The sequence below is a fragment of the Alosa alosa genome, chromosome 9 (assembly GCF_017589495.1).
Source record: "Alosa alosa isolate M-15738 ecotype Scorff River chromosome 9, AALO_Geno_1.1, whole genome shotgun sequence".
NCBI classification, from domain to species: Eukaryota; Metazoa; Chordata; class Actinopteri; order Clupeiformes; family Clupeidae; genus Alosa; species Alosa alosa.
This window is the reverse complement of record NC_063197.1, coordinates 20117782-20136921: the sequence shown is the minus strand read 5'-3', so window position 1 is coordinate 20136921 and position 19140 is coordinate 20117782. Positions and strand designations below refer to the sequence as shown.

The 19140-nt window shown below is 44.1% G+C and overlaps 2 protein-coding genes across 3 annotated transcripts in view; both read left to right on the top strand.

The window, feature by feature from the left end:
* Positions 1-423: 423 nt before the first annotated feature.
* On the top strand, positions 424-3385 carry sec22bb (SEC22 homolog B, vesicle trafficking protein b). Of its 2 annotated transcripts, XM_048252457.1 has the most exons (6): positions 424-632; positions 1200-1211; positions 1360-1469; positions 1625-1785; positions 1874-2020; positions 2413-3385. In XM_048252457.1, exons 1-6 carry the CDS (start codon positions 558-560, stop codon positions 2565-2567), a joined length of 660 nt encoding a protein of 219 aa, XP_048108414.1. In that variant the 5' UTR covers positions 424-557; the 3' UTR covers positions 2568-3385. The 2 variants fall into 2 exon arrangements, with proteins under 2 accessions (XP_048108414.1, XP_048108415.1); XM_048252458.1 differs by lacking the exon at positions 1200-1211.
* Positions 3386-11362: 7977 nt separating this feature from the next.
* Positions 11363-19140, top strand: part of notch2 (notch receptor 2) — a 46277-nt gene continuing 38499 nt past the window's right edge. Inside the window, 1 exon segment of the mRNA XM_048252095.1 lies at positions 11363-11665. Coding sequence (XP_048108052.1) covers positions 11593-11665 — 73 coding nt within the window. The 5' untranslated portion in view covers positions 11363-11592.

Genomic DNA, 19140 nt, shown 5'->3' with positions numbered 1-19140 from the left:
AGGAAAAGTTTGGGAACCCCTGACTTAGACTATTTGCTGTTTGCCATACAAGGCATGAGAAAGTGAGTAGAAGAGTATCAGCACTCTGATTTGTTTTTATGTTATTTATTCAAGACTAAAGTTTGTGCAAACAGCGTTTATCAAGGTGCATGCCATACAAGGCAGTCATAAAAAATAACATAAAAGACACATGGACATTGCTGAAATTCTGAAGCAGCGCCTATATTTAGGCTAAGTCTAAAGCATTTAATGTTTATTATTTTACAAATAAAAGTCTGCAGAGATGGTCCTGAATATGTAGGCTATATCGGATTCCTTTTGACACATTCGAAACACCTTGATCTTATGAACGTGGGAACTGAATGAAGGCAAGTAACATCAAAAATGATCGTGCCAACCGGACCGTTTTGAACAGTGCACCAAATACAGTCCATGTATTTCCGGCCAGCTCAGCGCGTCCAGAGTGTCGTCTGACGTGCTGTAATCATCCAGCAGTCACTAGTGTGGATTGTATGAGTGACAGTTAGATAGATTTAGGTGAGGACATCAGCTTTAAGATGGTGTTGCTTACTATGATTGCCCGTTTGGCAGATGGCCTCCCGCTTGCTGCCTCCATGCAAGAAGACGAACAGGTAACGTTACAACACGGCTTTCAATTCTCGCAACACTCATTAGCAAATGAAACGTCAGCTGTCTGTCTGTCTGTCTATGCTAGTAGCAGTCCGGCTAACAAGCTAATCACTAAAGAGACATCATTATTTCATTTGTGTCATTTGAGTCGTTGAAATACTATAAAATGTCTGTGCACGAGTTGAGTGTGGGTGTAATGTTATTACCGAAGCTAGATAACATCAGATGTTAGCCACAGTTCTAATGAAACTATTAGCGAGCTAACTCCTACTACCTGTGATGAGGTGTCACTGTCAATCTAAATAGACAGGCTTACACATAGTTTTGCTAATGATATCGTGTTGTGTTTGTCCTTCACTAATTAATATATAGAGAGATTGATGTAGACGGACGGTAATTTATTTATGTTATGATGTTATGTTCAGTGATGCGCAGTGTGCCTAAACTAACCCACACAGGTCTAGTAATATTGTAGCTTCGGAATAATATTCCCTATTTAATACTTAATAAGCCCAATATTCAAGGATCTAATATGTTTTTTCTTGCTTCCCCTAACCGCTTCCAATTAGGGGAGTGAAAAGGTTGGTGAATGTCTAGTTTTTTCTGTTGATCAAATCAGACTGACTAAATACTGACCTCATGCGAGCATATCTAGGTGTTTAAGCCATCTGCATCGCTTGTGAACTGGTCCACTGTACAACCAGTTTATTTTAATTTTCTTCTGTGTAGCTCGGAAGAGACCTGCAGCAGTACCAGGCCCAGGCCAAACAGTTGTTTAGGAAACTCAATGAACAGAGTCCCAATCGCTGCACTTTGGAGGCAGGTTCCATGTCCTTCCAGTGAGTCAAACGGATAGATTTATACTTAACAGGAACTTACAGAATTAATCATTGTGTCTTTTTTTTGTCTTACAAATAATGCAACACACTTTCAGAATTTTTAATTAGTATTTTCCCATCCCTCAAGACTGTTTCTAATTTCTCATCCCTTTTAGCTATGTTATAGAAAAGGGGGTGATCTATCTAGTGCTGTGTGAGGCAGGTTTCCCTAAAAAGCTTGCCTTCGCATATTTGGAGGACCTGCAGGCTGAATTCCACGAGCAGCATGGAAAGAAAGTCCCCACCGTGTCCCGACCATACTCCTTTATTGAATTTGGTGAGTCGTTTAAAGGGCATCGTGTGACAAATGACATGTCCAGGAAGAATGGTGTTTCTCATGTTCTATGTTGTGACATCATTCTCAGACACCTACATCCAGAAGACCAAGAAGTCGTACATCGACAGCCGAGCCCGTAGAAACCTGGGGAACATAAACACGGAGCTTCAGGACGTGCAGCGGATTATGGTGGCTAATATAGAGGAGGTCCTCCAGCGAGGAGAAGCCTTATCTGGTAATATTCAAACCCATGTCCAAAGGCGCTGGGTATCTCTACCTACCCCATGATTCTCTATATCAGGAGGATACAGATGCCATGATGTAATACATCATATTGCATCACAATACCATAGATAGTGATCACAATAATACTGCTGACAGTAATAATACAGCAATAGTAAGAACAAGAACAAATGAGGGGAACCTTGAATATGATAATAAAAGACATGAGGCTGTAATTTAGTCACACAATCCAACAACAGATATAATCATAAGGTCAAAGCTTTCCTAAAGTTATCCTAAAAAATCCAAAATGTCATACAGTATATTGGTAATATGATATGCCCTTCTCACAACACAGTATTTGAAAACACTTGACGTATAATTCCTTTTTTCCAAACTTTACAGCTTTAGATTCAAAGGCCAGCAATTTGTCCAGCTTGTCAAAGAAGTACCGTAGTGACGCCAAGTACCTGAACACTCGCTCCACTTACGCCAAGCTTGCTGCCGGTGGCGTCTTCTTCATCATGCTCATAGTCTACGTCCGTTTCTGGTGGCTCTGAAGAGGGGGAAAGACAAAGGAGAAGACAAGAGTTCACGAGGAGGATGACCCGACTGTAGGAGAAAGCGGGGACGTCCACGTCCATCCAGGCTGTTTCAAAACAAAGTCCCCTCTCTCTCTCAAATAGAAGAAGAAAAGAGACTGATTTACACCCTATCCTTTACTGTGCAGCATACATTTTTTGTAATGTAATCATTATGGTTATAGAGTTTTATTAACAAAGCAGAAATACCCTTTGTTCTTACCTGAAGTGATACACACACTATATGTGTGTGTGAGAGTATGTGTGAGTGATCGAGTATGCTTGTGCACTTGTGTGTATGTTTATATGTGTGTTTCGGAGAAAGACAGTTTCGCTACAGAGGAAACTTGTTGTGCTTTCCCTGTGCTGTTTAATCAAGAAATGGTATGACTGCATCCCCACTCAACCGTAATATATCATACTGCAGCACTCTATAATATTCTTAACCCCATTTGCCCTAAGATGGCCTGAGGGATATAGTTGATTCTTAATTCTGTGCTTATTGTCCAATTCTGCCCCAGTTGGCAGACCAGACAAGAATGGCTTTGATGAACAAATTGACTAATGCAGTTCAAAGGTCACTCTGTCACATCATTGGGCTATGGTTGAGATGATCAGCTGACTGTACTCTTGCTTCCTGAGTAGGGTTGTTCAATCAGATTGTTTACACAACTGAAAACTCCATGTACAAAGTACAGATTTGGTTCAGGTTTTGCACATCGGCTGTTTTAGGCTTGAGGCTATGGAAGTCCTTACTTTACAAGTCCAGCTGAAATAAAGTTGTCTGTCTGCCCGAATGTTTGCTTTTTTCATTGAAAGACACACAACTGGTTAAACATGACGTTTACTGGCAGAGTTAGCGATATGCTGTATCTGATTGGCTTAACCCTGTAATGCGCACCGTTGTGTGCTCTTCTGTGGACTTCAAACTAAGTGAAAGGTCACAGTAATCCTTATTACGAGAGCAAAACTGTCATTGTTAAAGATTGTGCGCCGATTATTGCTGGTTAAACCTTCAGAGATTTGGGAGGAAACCTCATTAATAAAATCAGAAAACGTGAAGCCGGTTTTATAGCAGGAAAATGAGAGACTACCCGTTTTCAGAATAAACACTCACAAAGAAGTCTGTTGTTAGCACGTGAACCTGGTTATGACCACTTATAGCCATCAGAGGGAGCACTTTACCAACATAACCTGTGCTAAACTCATAGGCTAAACTGCCTTCGGCTTTTGGTTTGTTGAAGCTACCACCGAAGGAACTGCCTTGTGTGATGCACCTCCGGAATGGCCCTCTGTCTCTAACGTGTCTCTTAATATTTAGCAACAAACATGATAATCGCAGTGTGCATCGCAGATTGATAGTGGTGCTCTTGAGGAGGGAAGGACACTCAAAACAAGGCGCTGTGGTCCTCTTATTCCACCAGTTTTGGTGAATTTGTACAGGAAGTGGGCACAAGAAACGAGAAACAGCCGGGGGTAGCGTGCAAAGCTAACCACAGGGCACTGAGCAGGCTCAACTTTTCACCTCTCGGTTTCATGTGGCTTCAAAGGAAGTCTGTTCAGTCTGACCTGGTGCTCAGGGGTCTAGTACTTCTAACCTTTTTGTTTCTGTCAGGAGGCTCAGATGCTGAAGCATTAAAGAGCACTAAAACAAGTGTGGTTGAGGGAGAAAACAAACGTTTGAGCACCAAAGCAGGCCTTTTTTTTAATGAAGGCGAAAACAAAAGGAACGTCAGTGAATTTTATTCCACATACTGGCTCTTCTTTTACTTTTACTCTTGTTCCTTGTTAACATGCCTTCTGGAAAGCTTAGTAGCATGGAAAGTAAGACACATGTATCACTTTCACCCACAAATGTACTCGGCACTCACTATGAATAAACAACAAGGTCCTTTTACATTCAGGAAAAAAATCACCTGAATCAATTCATTGTTCACTGTCCTTTTAAAGCTGTTGGTGTTGGTACTCAAGTAGACTCCCACATCCCTGAGTGTACTGAAAATGTCTTGCAAGCTTTATCTTTTTTCTCCTTAAAATTATTTTCCCTTTCTGAGAACCTCTGCCCTTTCTCATCTACCACACAAAATACATTAACCTGTCAAATGTAGGCTGACCAAGGGCAAGAGAATCAGTGTGTGTAACCTACATGTCACAGGAGCTGTTTATGGCATGTTTATAGGAGTGCTACAAACATGTCTGCAGCTGAAAAAGAGGAAGAGAAGGCGGTTCTTTTGAGATGAAGTTAGACACACCATCCAAAAGAGAAAGGGGGAAGGCACTTTGGTTAACAAAAAATGTGCTCATTTTGATATGAGCTGCTTATAAGACACAGAAAGAGGTAGCTTGCTGCTTGCTAGTTTTTCCCTTTTCCTTCTGAGTTTCCATGGCAGCAGGGGGTGCGTGACAGTCATGTGAAAAGGAAGCTGATTGGATTAAAATACTTTGTGTGATCAGGGGTCAGGGATACCGCACACACACTAAACACACCATAAACTGATTATACATACACACAGACACACTATATTTCATGCAGACAGACCTCACGCATCGCAGAGGACACAAGTAATAACTAACAAATATAGCATACAGTAGTCTGTCTCGACACAGTGACACACCGTCACACACACAGTCACTCTTATCTTGCTGGCTGTTCCAGAGCTAGCTCAAATTAACATGTAGGCCTACTGTAGTAGTGATTTGAAATGAGCTGTGGATTGAGCCTTAGAGTAGACTACATTGACTCAGACTGTCCTGTTTGGCATACAGTACTGCACAAACTGGGGATTAGAAGCCATGTGTTCAGCCTGAATCATAATGAACTGGCACCGCATGAGGACTAGGCTCAGCCAACAGACTGGGAGATGGAGAGTCTTTTATTTTAATCCGCTGTTGCACCATTGTGCGCAAACACAGACCGAATTCTGACTCACTACAAATTATGTGTTGCTAACCAAAGGAGACTAACTTTGTGGTCAGAATTATACCCTATGCGTAGAGATGTATATGTATTTATATTCTTACAGATCTGTAAATGTTTGTGTCTGTGTGGTGTGTTAATTTGCAATGTGTCTTGATGTGCAATGTGAGACACAATAGTGAAACGGCTCAACTAACTGCACAGCAGTTGTTTTCCCTGTCCTTTTGAAAAGAACTTGGAAGGACAGACAGTAACTTACAGCACTGGGAAAACAGCTTTCCTGCTCCATAACCTGTTGTCATTATGTACATAATGCCTAATGTGATCTTAAGCTAAGTTTGGTTCTGGTATAAATTGCTAGTCACTCAGAAGCAATAACAATTCAGCCCACTCTTCTCAGCATTTAAATCTCTTTCAGGCTGTTATTCAAATATTTATTCAACCATCCACATATTTAAACAGCCATCGACACTTTCAGCATTACAGTGCTTTGTTAAATGGCCTTCCTCTTTCCCTTCTGTCCCACTTGACGATGAGCTGTTCCATGGATGATGATCTTTTATCATCTCACAGCTTTACTGATGCCCCCTGGCACCCCCTTGTTCCTCATCTCTCACGCCTTCCATCTCCCAAGCACAGAGAGGTGGCAGCTGTATGGCAGTGGACAGAGGTTGTAAAAAAGCAGGGGTCTGAAAGAGGAAGTTAGGCGGGGGACTGTGTGAGTTATTGCCCCCCAGCGCACACATCGGGGCCTGGGAACTGTCCTCTTCTCACACAGGGTACTGGACCAAGCCTGGGAGATGGACGTGGTGTCTTCACCTGCCACTGTATCGCCTAAGCCCTCCTGTGAGTGATGACACACCATAAGTTGCCTTACAGAAAGGTAATTCACAGTCCGACAGTGCCTTTGCCTTTTTCCAAGTAACAAGGACAGGGGGACGAGCTAACCACATGCCTGACTGCAACCACAACAACATGCTAATATCCTGTGTATTCATTTTAAACCTCATGTTTCAGGGTCCCTGGCAGGCTTAAAAAGGTCACACCTTGTAGTCAAACCATGAGAGGTAATGGTTTGACACTTAAGTTGAGTAATCAGGGGATTCACCTGGGCCTGGCAATAGCACCTACAACTATCCGATGAGATGGTGCTGCTTCTGGGTTTATTAATAGTGTCCTATCTGGAGAGGTGTGCTCCTTCATCTGAGGCTGTGTGCGTGAGTGTGTGTGAGAGAGAAAGACAGAGAGAGAGAGAGAGAGAGCGGGTGTGAATACCAGCCATGCCTGTCCTCTAGCAGCTCGTGAATTTATGACACAATTAACCCCCGTGCTGAAGAAATGCCATGCACACCCACTTTGCACTTTCCCTGTGTCTCAAACTCAACACAGAGCCCTTTTAGGCACACACTTATGTAGGACCACAAGTACTCAACGTACACGTCAACTCAACACGTACACACAACAGGGCAGTTAGATATTAACAATAAGCCAGTGCCTTGAAATCAGTCATCCATACTCTAGGTCAATTAATATTATATGCTTTGAAAAACAAAGTCAGTTTTGACTTTCTTCTCAGTAAAAGTCCTTCCCATCCAGCCCCAACCTGCACATACACACAAGACTTCACAACGAATAACAACCACACAGAGGTTTCATACACCATGAGCTGAAACATTTACATTACATTTATTCATTTAGCGGATGACACATGAGATAGAAGTGTACCAAGTAGGCCAACAGCACCATATAAGCAGTAAATAGGTGAGTGGGCAGTAGTTTGACAGAACACTCTATATATAGCATAAATAGACATCATAACTGCATAGCTAACAACTAAACAGCATAGCTACACATGAAAGTTAAGTTGTTGGTTTAGTAAAATGATGGAGGATGGAATGAAAAATCTCTTAAAAATGTCTCTTGTTGTGGAAGGAGGTCACAGAGTATGGTAAATGAGTTTGACCTGGGTCTACTGTTGGGGGCCAGAGGGACAGGACACAGATTCAGCTGTAGAGAGGAGGAGGGAAGGTCACAGTGAACTTCAACTCCAAGCGATATACCATACCGCGAGACTGATACACACACATGTTATTGCAGTGTGCTTTTACACGACCCTGCCGCTGACCCCCAGAGCTCCACGCGTTGTTGCTCGTCGCTCACTCGTCCCGGGTACATTAATTCTGTACAGTGCAAACAGACCTTGACCCTCAGGAGTTGGCGATCCAGGCCTGCTGGTCGCGGCTGGTCCCATGCTTTACGTCTTCAGGTTGCTTGGTCATAAATATGCCCGAGGAAATAAACCCGTCTGGTTGGTCCCCAGCTCACTCCTGCCTCAGGCTGCTCTTTTCCCACAGAGCTGTATAAATAGCCCCTGTGTGGCGGGGCAGCGGGGGCAGATAGGGCAGGATCCCACACACAACAGCACATTCCACCCACCTGTCCCTGCCAACCGCCTAGGTCACCTTTCAGGACATACAAACCCCTGCCCCTGCCCCCAGCCCTGCTAGTTCGCATCTCTTCTTCCCTGGGGCAACTCAGCCTGCCAACGTCTCGTGCCATGCGTCTTCATCTGACTGACCCTTAGCCCCTGGCCACAGTGGAACGCCATGACACAACACATTTGTGCCAAAGTCCCGAGATGCCATTCGCACCAACAGTGTGAGTGTTACTCAATAGTAAACCCACTATCGGACCACTAGTGCTGTTTCCTTTCTGAGGAACTTGCAATGTAGCTGAAAATACACAAACCCACAACCCTTAAACTCAGGCAGCCGTGACGTGACATAATATGATGCCATGAGATAAGAGAGGTTTGTGTGTGTGTGTGTGTGGGTGGGGGGCTTGGAGAGGTACATTTGGCCACCAGGGTGATTGATATGGTGAGTGATTGTGGAGACACTATGCTTCCCCCAACTACGCTGCTACAAGTGAAGTAACTTCAGTGTACAACAATCAGTGATCAGCTTCGGGCCTGTACATGCACAGTAGATAAGAGAACACGCTCCATACAGTAGAGTAGACGTAACATAAATCCTTCTGAATCGGCCCTGTCTCACTTTGAACTAGGGTTTGCACCAGCTCGTGTTTTTAATGCTACATGATTTGTTATGATTTGATTCTTATTTTGGCCTTGCGTCTCAGTGACTGATCTGTACAACACTTGTGACAGCTCATCTGTACAGTGCAGATCCATTGCCTCCGGTGTGGACTTTTGCCGCTCTATATGTTTCACATTTCTTTCTAATAGGGGAAAGATGTCTCATTGCTCATTTACAACAAGTAAAAAATGGCAGCGGTTTCAGTGACTCACTATCTCAGTATTATAATTTTGTAATTGTGGTGTTGTGTTCAGCATTCTGTAAATATTCACGTCAGCCCAAGATCATGTCCGCCATCCTCCTTACCCCCTACTGTACGAGCCCCTATGCTTTTTCTGACCTGATATGTGGTCTGTATTCTCAGCAAAAGTGTGAGGAGGTCAGAGAGGTAAAGAGATAATCTGCCCTAAATATACCCTCTTCCTTCCTGTCACCCTCTCCCCTTTCACTTTAAGGGGCAACAGATAGGTGCTGCTTCCGGCGTGGCATGCAAGTGTTTCATTACTTGAGAAGGCAAATGAAGTGGCATCCGGGCTCACAGATGTAAAGCCTGCTGGCCCAAATCCATGTCCGATGATCAGGAGAAACCCACTGGTCAAGGCAACCTCAAGGGCGCTTTTGCTTACGCAAAAGCAGTCTGTTCCGCTGAAAGTAGGAAAAAAACAAGAGGTTAGGCCTAGTCATCGGTCAACCTCAGTGTTGCCCTCTCTGCCTAGTTCTCGCTTTTTCTCTCATTAACCATTTACCTCCACATCAACCCCCTTCCCCCCACACACACCCTTCTAACACCGAATTCCTGCTGGCCTATCCAGATCAGCAAACCTATTTACTTCCTGCTTGGATGACAGGGCAGTGGTTTGGTAAGTCAAGTTTCCCACACTTACTGAGGGAAAGAACATGGTGAGTTGAGGTTGAGGAATGAGGATGGGGGGGCAGGTAACTGATGCTTTGGCAATCACTCTTCTCTTGCCTCCCTGGGACTAGTATATCATCCCTTTATCTGTCTTCTGACATACATGTCCAGTGTTTTAAATCTCTCGCTTGTTGACTCGGGCTCGGGACTTGTCACCGACGGACTTGGCTCGGATCCTTTTTTTTAAAAATCCCCAAGTCACTAATCAGTGCTTATCACATTGTTTTTGTTCCAGCATTTTAGTTTCTCAGACGTTCCATTTTTTCCGGCATTTGCTCCTGGTATTGTACTTTAACTATTAAATGAACTGAGAGATCAACCAGTGAATTTTTTTTTTCCTGAGAACTTTCTGTGTAGGTTTTCAGGTTCGAACAGAATTGTAAAGATGCCAGCTCTCTGAGCAGGGTACTGAAACATAAAGACAGACCAATAACAGGAGAAAGTATCCTAACTGCGGGGTATAAATGTACACATTTTAGGGAACTAATATTACAGTTGCTACAGTTGTTGCATTACAAAAGAAGTGATGTTTCTCCACATAATTATATGTGAACTACCAGAGAATTTGACTATATCCCGTGCAACATTGTTCAAATAGTGTTTGCATTGTAACATCATAATAACATGTATTGTAAACAAATTCAAACGTTTTTGTGGTTCTGCATTAGAGCACATGGAAGGGCTTCAGAACATACGACAAATGGGGGATATGCAGACAAACAGCAACAAGGAGAATCGTTGTGAGAGGGACAGAGTGTGAGGGATGTTAATTAGCCTTATTCAGTGCATATGTGTCTCCTGAAAAGCCAAGGTCCTGAACAATGGAGAGGGGTTGGTTTGTTTACCCTGTCCTCTCTGTAGGGGGCCTTACATGTTGATTTCACACTCTCAGAGTAACAAATGTCCATGCCACGGGATAATCTAATCTGATCTTAATGATGCAGAATCCCAGCAGCAATTTATTTTTGAATACACATAGAACTGTAAAATGGTTCATGTTCTAAAGCTGTAATGGAACATGGACTTCAACCATGAAAAGGAGTTTGTTTTCAACAAAACAGTTTGAATTTCTAAAGCAGAAAATGTAATTATTTGAAAGATTTAAAGCAAGAAATGGAATGATATTTAGATTTTTGTCCTGCTGGATGTTATTTAAAACAAGACATACTCTAACAGAACAACTTTTTCAAATGTCTATATTTTAATTGGAATAGAGATATTGCACTAATAAAAAAAAGCTCAAGCCAATTACACATTTTTGAAAAATAACCAGTCATTTCACGGTGTGGTATGGAAACAATCAGAGGACCTTGCAATTAGCCTACAATTTACATGTCATTGTTCAGCAGAAGAAATAAACAAACTGATGTCGTGAAAAGACTTTGAATACATTTAACATTGTGCGATAACTTAGATTTTATAGTAGGTTACGTTTTATAGTCATTGCAAGAAAGTCAAGTACGTCAGTATGGCATTTCAAAGAAATGGCAGATTTTTCATCAAGTAAAATCCACGAATGGGTTAAATTTGAGTCATCGAACCGAAGCTTTCAGAAGTTGAAAATAAGTGAAAATTCCTCCGCCATGCAAAGGAAAAAAATGTTTTTAAGTGCGATGTAGGCAGTAATGATCAGCGATACAACTCAAAAAATATTCTTAAACAGACTGAAAACAATCAGTATTTTCTTATATGTCAGAGAGTAGGTGGGACAAGACGGTCCAGATAATTATAGAGCGATCACAAGTAGAAAGGCAACCCCTTTCACATTACATAGATCCTCCCGTAACTTCTGCGGAAGCATACTGTTGAATGACTTGACTTCTGCGACAGGGCAAGAGGGGAGAAGTTTGGTGATTTAGCTAAGTTTTACCGTCGCTGAGAAGTGCCAAAGAAAAAGGATATAACGCAGTTTCGTGGGCACGACCCTGATGTTTGAAATACACAGGAGTATTATCTTTTGGCACACGACTTAGTTGTGAATTAGTATATCTGTGCACGTTATTGAAGTTTAATTACTCCAACCTGAGACGGAGCTCAGCCTCGCGCTGGTGACTCTATGTGGATTTTACAGAAAATATGGGCCAATTTCCCGGTATCTCTTCGGGCAAAGTTGTTTTCCTTGTAATTTGCTACACCCAGTTGTCATTCGGTAAGTGTCTGCTGTGTTTTTCTATTATCACCGTTTTACTTTGTAGTTGCCGAGTTAAAAACTTCGCATCTCTAAGGTTAACGTTAACGTGAAGTTTGGTTTCCCTGCGAAGTCCCAAAGCATCTTGACACCCGCTCTAGGAGCTGAGTTAGTTTGGAGTCAAAAATATTATTTACATCAAGTTGTTACAACTAGTTGTTGTCTCGTCAGAATCTATAGGTGACATGTACAGCTGTGGTTGTTTACTGTGAACTCCAAAATAATTTAACTGGCTAGACGTTAAATGTTTAACACACTGGAGGCTAACCTAGCTCTCTCAACTGCATGGTTGCCTAAAGTCAACGAAGTTTCCACTGGATGGAGTTGAAGAATAGAGGCTTTTTATTACCCTTTCAATATGATGTAGAATAGTGACGAGCTTTGTGAGTTGTTATAATCTGACAATTTCTGAATCATCGTGGTTATTTCGAAGGATGTGTCGAGTGTTGTGTTAGCAAGAAAGTTACACAAGCTGCTAGATAGTAGTCGAAGTCAGCACCGCTGTCCAGATGTGAACGTTAGCTAGCTATTCAGCACAGGCTCGGTCGTGGTTATTATTGAAGTGAACAGGACTCAAAATGGACTCCTGTCCTAATTTATATTGGGGAAATATAGAATGAAAATATAAAACTATGGGACGTTTGTGTCGTTTTATAACATTTCTACTTAGAAACTTGATATTTTTTTCTGCCAGCGTCCTTGTCGACACAGTAAAACTGTAATCCGAATTTACAATAAAACAAATATGTATTAAGAGAGTTTTTGATACTTGGCTACTCTCGTTTTCTTGTTTTGTGGGTACATAAATAAACGAACAACAAGCTGTAAGATATACACAATAAAAAAACAACAACGTTAAACGTGTCGATCAAAGTGCATATATACCAGTACTCCTGGTATAGCCTGCTACTGATACACGTCGATAAGCAAAGTCACGTTGGTGTAGCCTTGCTACACAAAACACCACGCACACATACCAAGGCACTTCTCTTTCTTACCATAGCATTTTGTGCCATTCAATAAAGCATGTGCCTTAAGTTTAGCCCATTTTACTCAAGTCTGACTTTGGAACCCCTCAAAGGAAAACAAGACAATATAGAATTGCTGCAGGCAGTGGAAGAAGTGGGTGGAATGTAGTTGTTGGTGTTTCACATTCCTCTCTTTCTCTGCCATTCTGAGGCGACTACTCTCACACACTCAAATTCACACTCTCTCATGCACACACACACATACATGTACAACACAGTCTCTGAAATGTTTCAGAATAACACCACGCTGCAGTGCACCTATTGTGTGAACCAGATGATGTTGTTTTTTGGTTTTGCGAGTATTAAATTTCATCCTGTGGGCTCATCTATTTTTTTCCAGTTTCTTTTTTTCCATGGCACACGACTTTGCATGGCCTGTGTTGCATGGGTCACGGCCAGCTGCATGTATTTACCCAGTTTAGACGGCTGTGATATGCGGTTGCCTGTGTGTGTGTATGTGTGCTGAAAAAGTGTGACTGAGTGATCCTCTTGTTTGTTGCCCGGGTCCGGCGCTGCCGCCTGGTGTGAAATGTGATTTATCGGGCTGCACGGCTCCCACCACACTGCAGTGGCACACTGAGCAGCATCTGTCTGACGGGCCCCCAGCCTACGGTCCTGCATTACTGCCTGCTGATGCTGCTTCCCACTGACGGCAGAGCGCACGGCTGCCGCCGCCACCACCGTCCTCCTCGCCATTGTTCCTCTGGGCCAGCAGTCGCTTGGCAGACAATGACAAGATTGCCCTGCCCTGCTGCTACCTCACTGTGCTGCTCCTCTGTGTGTGTGTGTGTGTGTGTGTGTGTGCGTGTGCGTGTGCACATTCTTGAGTCTTGGCCACCCTCCTTGTTTGCAGCACATGTGATGGTTGCACGTCTGTGTGTGTGTGTGTGTGTGTGTGCGTGTGTTCTGTGTTGCCTGCATTTCTGCAGGCTGTAAATAATGGCCGTGGAGGCGGAGGCGACTGAGGGTGGCTGTGGGAGCGCACATGCGGACAGGAACGTCATGGGAACGGAGGATCCAGATGTGGTTTCAATAAAAGCCCCCTTCCAACCCACTGTTGAGGGGGGAGGAGGGCTGCTCAGCTGAGGCTGAGGTCTCTGGGATGAGCTGGGGCAAACACACTCTTTGTGGTGTTTGCGGGTTACAATCCAGGAAAAACATTATTTTAGTGTTTAACTTGTTTTGGTTAGACAATGCAGTGCTGTTTTAATTTTGTGCTGTGAGGTTGCCAGGTTAAGCTCATGAACAGTGTAGCACTGGAGGTGAGGAAAATGAAGAGAGAGAGAGAGAGAGAGAGAGAGAGAGAGAGAGAGAGAGAGAGAGAGAGAGAGAGAGAGAGAGAGAGAGAGAGAGAGAGAGAGAGAGAGAGAGAGAGAGAGAGAGAGAGAGAGAGAGAGAGAGAGAGAGAGAGAGAGAGAGAGAGAGAAGCTTAACTGCAAGCATTGGTGGGGATTAAGGGTGCGTTGTGTCTGCACTGTTGAACAGGTTAGCAAATTAACAGGGAATTAAGATGTCCTGCATTCCAGCCACGGCATGGCACAGTAATCCTGGCACCATGGAGGGCAGTGGGGTGGGTTGTAGTGCCAGTCTGCAGGAAGACGTCTCCTCATCATCCTGGGGTGAGCTATGGGAGGTCCTGTCTCCCTTACAGCCATGGTCGCCATGTTAGAATTAAGAAGTCCTTAAACGGGCATTGGATTGTTTGTTGTTACACTCTTAGATGAATGTGTATTCTTGATAAAATAAAGAAAATACCTTGACCTCAGCATGACTCTTCTTGTTAGGAGGACATCATGAAAAATGTGCAATCATTACATCCTTTCATTCACAATCATTAGGATGAAGGAGATAAAGAGTTTCACGAAATCTCTCAAATCATTGTTTAATTTGGCCTTTTAAAACTGCTTTGTTTCCACAGCAACATGGGCAGAAAGCGAGAGAGAGAGAGAGGCATAGAGAGAAAGAGAGAGAGGCATAGGGAGAGAGAGAGAGAGAGAGTGAGCAGCTTGATGCATTCGAGCAGTGCCAGGAAGCAAGGTCACTTCCCCACTTGGTGCGAACAACTTCCCCTCTCCCGTCCTGTGTGGACCGTGGCCAGTGCCCAGGGACTCCGGAGAGCGTGTGCGCACCGTTTGTCCTAGAGCCCCCTAATTACTTCCCCATATCACTCACTGACTATTAGCCCCCCTCGTCTGTCACTCGCATGCCTCTCTTATGCCCCCTCTGCTCCCCCTACCCCCGCCACACACACACACACACACACACACACACACACACACACACAAATAGACTGAAGCAGAAGTGCCCCTCGGGTGTGCTTCTGCCCCCCTCTATTCCCTCCCCCCAAGCCCTTGGCAGTGATGAGGGCACGGAGGAGTGGCTGAAGGGGAGCTGAGGAGAGGCTCCGGCCGGAGCTCTGCAGTGCTCTTGGTCAGCCGACTAGGCTGTCTGGAAATCTGCTGCTCAATGTGCAGCCCATTATGCGTGATTATCTGTGTCAATTTACAAATGAGCTAACCACTGAATGGCGCCAATTTTTTAGGCCTGTGTGTCTGCTCTGATTCGTACCAAGATCAACATGTGTTTACCAGCTTGTCCGAAGGAAGGCTATAGACAAAACTAGCAGGGGGTTTGCCTTGTTTGGCTTATTGTTGTATTTTGTTGGAATTTCCTTGTTTGCAAACGATATTTAATACGTTGGTACACCATAAGTTGAGGTGTAGACCTATGCTATATATATATATATATATATATATGTTGAGGGTAACTCGAAGGATTAGCGGGGGAAAAACAAAACAAAAAAACATGGTTTTACAACTAGGCCTATAAAATACACAAGTATGCAAGAAATGGCACATTTTATTGGTTTAAAGTTAAACTTTGGTAAAACTTTGTCCGTCTTCCTGAGTGTCCCTTTTTGTCTATAAGCACAGCCAGCCATTCTTCTACCAGCAATTTAAGCACGAGCATTAAAATAGCTCAGATATACGCAGCGTCGGACAACATTCAACCGCCGAATGAGTCTCTGTCTCTCTAATGTGGTTAACTTATCCTCCTCCGGCTCATTCCCGCGGCACAGGCACACACGCGTCGCCCTCTTAACATCTGGCCACATCAGTGGACGGCTGCGATGGCCCTGCCCTCTCATGTCTGTGTGAGTGGGAGAGAGAGCAAATCCAGAGGCACTTGAGCGCGAGAATAAGGTCAGACAGCGCCGAACGAGAAAGAGGGGAAAGACTCCTCAGACTCTAATTTGGGTAAGGGGGACAGAGGGAGGGGGGGGGGAGAGGGAAGAGGTAGAGAGAGAGGAAGAGAGGGGGATAGAGAGAGGCAGAAAGAGGGATAGATAGAGGGAGGGAGAGGGGGTGGGAGTCAGTGAAAAAAGAGCTGAGGCTCTTGGCGTGAGTTGCAGCTCTCCTGCCACCTCTGCTTCACATTAGTGCCAAACACCTTCACGCTCTCTCTCATCAGCGGGGATCACAGGCTGCTTCCACCCCGGCACAGTAAATCTCATCCGTTCAGCTTTTCCTCTCCTCTCCTCCCCTCATCACTTCATTCTTGCCCCAAACCTCAATCTCTCTCTGTGTCTAGTTTTCTCTAAGTCTCACCAAAGGATGAGGAAGGAAACCTTTGGGCAGGCCTGCAGAATCTGTGTTTGTGTGTGTGTGTGTGTGTATACACTGGCTGTGAAGGTGGGAAGGGTTGGTCAGGGTTTTGTCTGCGGTGTGTTAAATGAGCTTTTTTAGATCACGCTGTCAGATTTCCCCTTGGACCTTTTATTTGGTTGTCCTTAGCCCCCTTCTCTCACCTCTCCCTCTCTCTCTCCCTCTCTCTCTCTCTCTTCTCTGTCTCAACAAGAGTCAAATCTCCCACTTTGCTCTCAGCACAGGAGAGCCTACTCACTGGCCTTGCGGTGAGACTCAAAAACAAAACCCAGTGAAAGCTCTCTCTCTTTCTGGTTAGGGTGAGAGGTAGCAGATGGGCTTCCCCACCTCCAAAGTTTTTTGTGTGCATGTGTGAAATGACTTTGTTGTGGTTGTTGTTGTTTACTGGTGATGCAAGCCAGTGGTAAAGACCCTGTCTATCACCCACCAAAGCCACATTGACCTGCGGAGGTGAGGAGAATATAGAAGGAGTGGAACAGTGTGTAGAGAAGGGCAGTGGAGAGGAGAGGACGGGGGGGGGGTGGGGGGGGAGAGGAGATGGAGGAGAAGAAGGTGGGTAAAGGCCTAGGCAGCCGCGAGGTGAAGCCGCCAGCCGGTGCTGGTTGTGGGCTGCCTGCCCTGCAGTGGAAGCGCAGTAATTGGTGGCAGTCCGTCTCAAGTCCTGTGAGATCATCTCATCTGGCACACTGACAGGGTGGATGTGGAGCTCGTCAGACCAGTCAGGACTGAGCCAGCGCTCTCTTGCTCTCTTTCTGTCTTTCTGTCTTTGTCACTCTCTCTCCCTCCCTCCCTCTCCTTTCATTCTCTCACTCCCTTTACCCTCTCTCTGCTCCCCTCCCGCGTCTCTCTCCCACTCTCTTTCTACCACCCCCCTCTACTTACTTAATGGCTTTTCAACTCACCCCGGCCTCGGCCTGTTCTCTTGGCATTCCCCTCTCCATAAACTTTCTCAAACCTCCCTCCGCCTCCCTTTCTCACACAGCTCCCCAAGTCTGTTTTTTTTGTCCTTTGCTCTGGGCTTGTCTGCACTTCATTTTTCTTCTCTCTCTCTCTCTCTCTCTCAGGCAGAGCGGTATTGTCGCTGGGGTGTACTTAGGAACAAAAAAGAGAGAGAGAGACTCAAGCGCTTTAAAAGAAGGTGCATTCAGGCATGTCAGAGACTAACTGCACTGCGCTGTTATCACAGAGAGCAGATTTTTCAATTAGGCCTAGTCACATTTCTGTATTCTTGCTCTAACTGTACTGATATGCACCAATACACTTTTCCCCTTTCCATTGTGATTGGGATTACAATGCCTGAGTTTTGATATCTGCCCATATTAATCTCAGTACCGATACAGAATTCTTTTCTCTTGAATATTGATCATTTATATCAATGGTATTGTGATCATTGTCGCTGGGATTATGTGTAAGGTTAAGTTGCATGACGTTTTAGTGAACCACATAGCACTAATTTCTAAAATAGTGAAAAGATACACAAAGAAATATTTAACTTGTGTGTATATGTATTGCGAATGTGTGTATGTGTGTATTGTGAATTCCAAAGCCATGTAACCTATTTGGAGCAATTTATTTTGAGTTAAAAATTGCATACCACATCTCAAGAGTCAAAGATAGTATTTTTTAACCGAAACGGCCACTTGTGTCAGCAGTATTTGCTGAGCTTCTATGGTCCGCTTGGGCAGTCATCCCAGATAAAAAGAAAGTATTCGCATGAACTGCTGCCAATCCACAGACACTCTCGGCTAAGGATGAGCCGAAGCACTATCTGATAAGATGGTGGAGATATGTAACGTAGCGCCACAGTTATGAAAATGATATGTCTCTGCTCCGGTGGCCTGATATCCAAAAATGCATGTCCTGTCAAGTTCAGGATGAGGTGAGGTTGGCTATAACCACTTCCTTCCTTTTTTTTTAACAAAATTTGATTATTATGTCTCGCATTTGTTGTTTTATCAGGGAGTCATGTATGAAAAATACACAGTGAAATGTTGAAATGATCCGCATGTTTAGAAAGAGATGAGGTAAGCTCTAATGAGTCATGCTGCAGATGTTTGTTATATCACAATAGAGCTTCTTATGAACTGGAAATCATTGCAATTTGTTTATTATGCTAAAGGCAGAGGAGATTGTCAAATATACATGTCGCATATTATTGGCTGTTATGGTCAGTAGAGAAAGGCAGTAGGATGTATGGGAAGTGCAGGAGAGCCCCTGCACCAGTCACTTTCACATAGATGACTGTTGTGGGTCTACAGGATCTGAAATTCAACTCAGTGAAAACAGATGTATTAGGACGTACTCATAGTGTTGTAGTAGATTGGTAAAACCTTAGTCAGAACGTAACTCATGCTCATGGCTTTACTTTTTTTTTCCGTTAACCCCTTTTTTTTCTCTTGATAAACCCCAAACCCAACCCCTTGTGTGTCTTCCTCTGATCTGGTGCAGTGTTGAGGGTATTTCCTGCTTACCTCTTACAAGTGCACATCACGGTCAGCCAGCGGCAGCGCACAGGAAGAACACTACTATTAGTGTTGAGTGCACTTCCTGTGAGTGTGTGTCTGTCGCTGTCGCTGTTGCTGTGAAATCATCTGACTTCAGTCCTCAGGCCTTGCGCAGTGTGAGGCCTGTTTGCTAGGGCTGAACTCTTCACCCAATCAAGCGCTCATCTGTTTTCCTAGAGTGGTGTTACTTTAAAAATGTGTGTGTGGGGGTTTCAGAATGTTGTTTTCTCTGAGGTAGA

What these genes read in the sequence shown, in the direction of transcription:
- sec22bb (XM_048252457.1), top strand. Translation starts at nt 558, where the DNA reads ATGGTGTTGCTTACTATGATTGCCCGTTTGGCAGATGGCCTCCCGCTT. An exon ending in GCAGGTTCCATGTCCTTCCA is followed by an intron (nt 1,470 to 1,624) that starts GTGAGTCAAACG and finishes CATCCCTTTTAG; the next exon opens with CTATGTTATAGAAAAGGGGG. An exon ending in GCGAGGAGAAGCCTTATCTG is followed by an intron (nt 2,021 to 2,412) that starts GTAATATTCAAA and finishes CAAACTTTACAG; the next exon opens with CTTTAGATTCAAAGGCCAGC.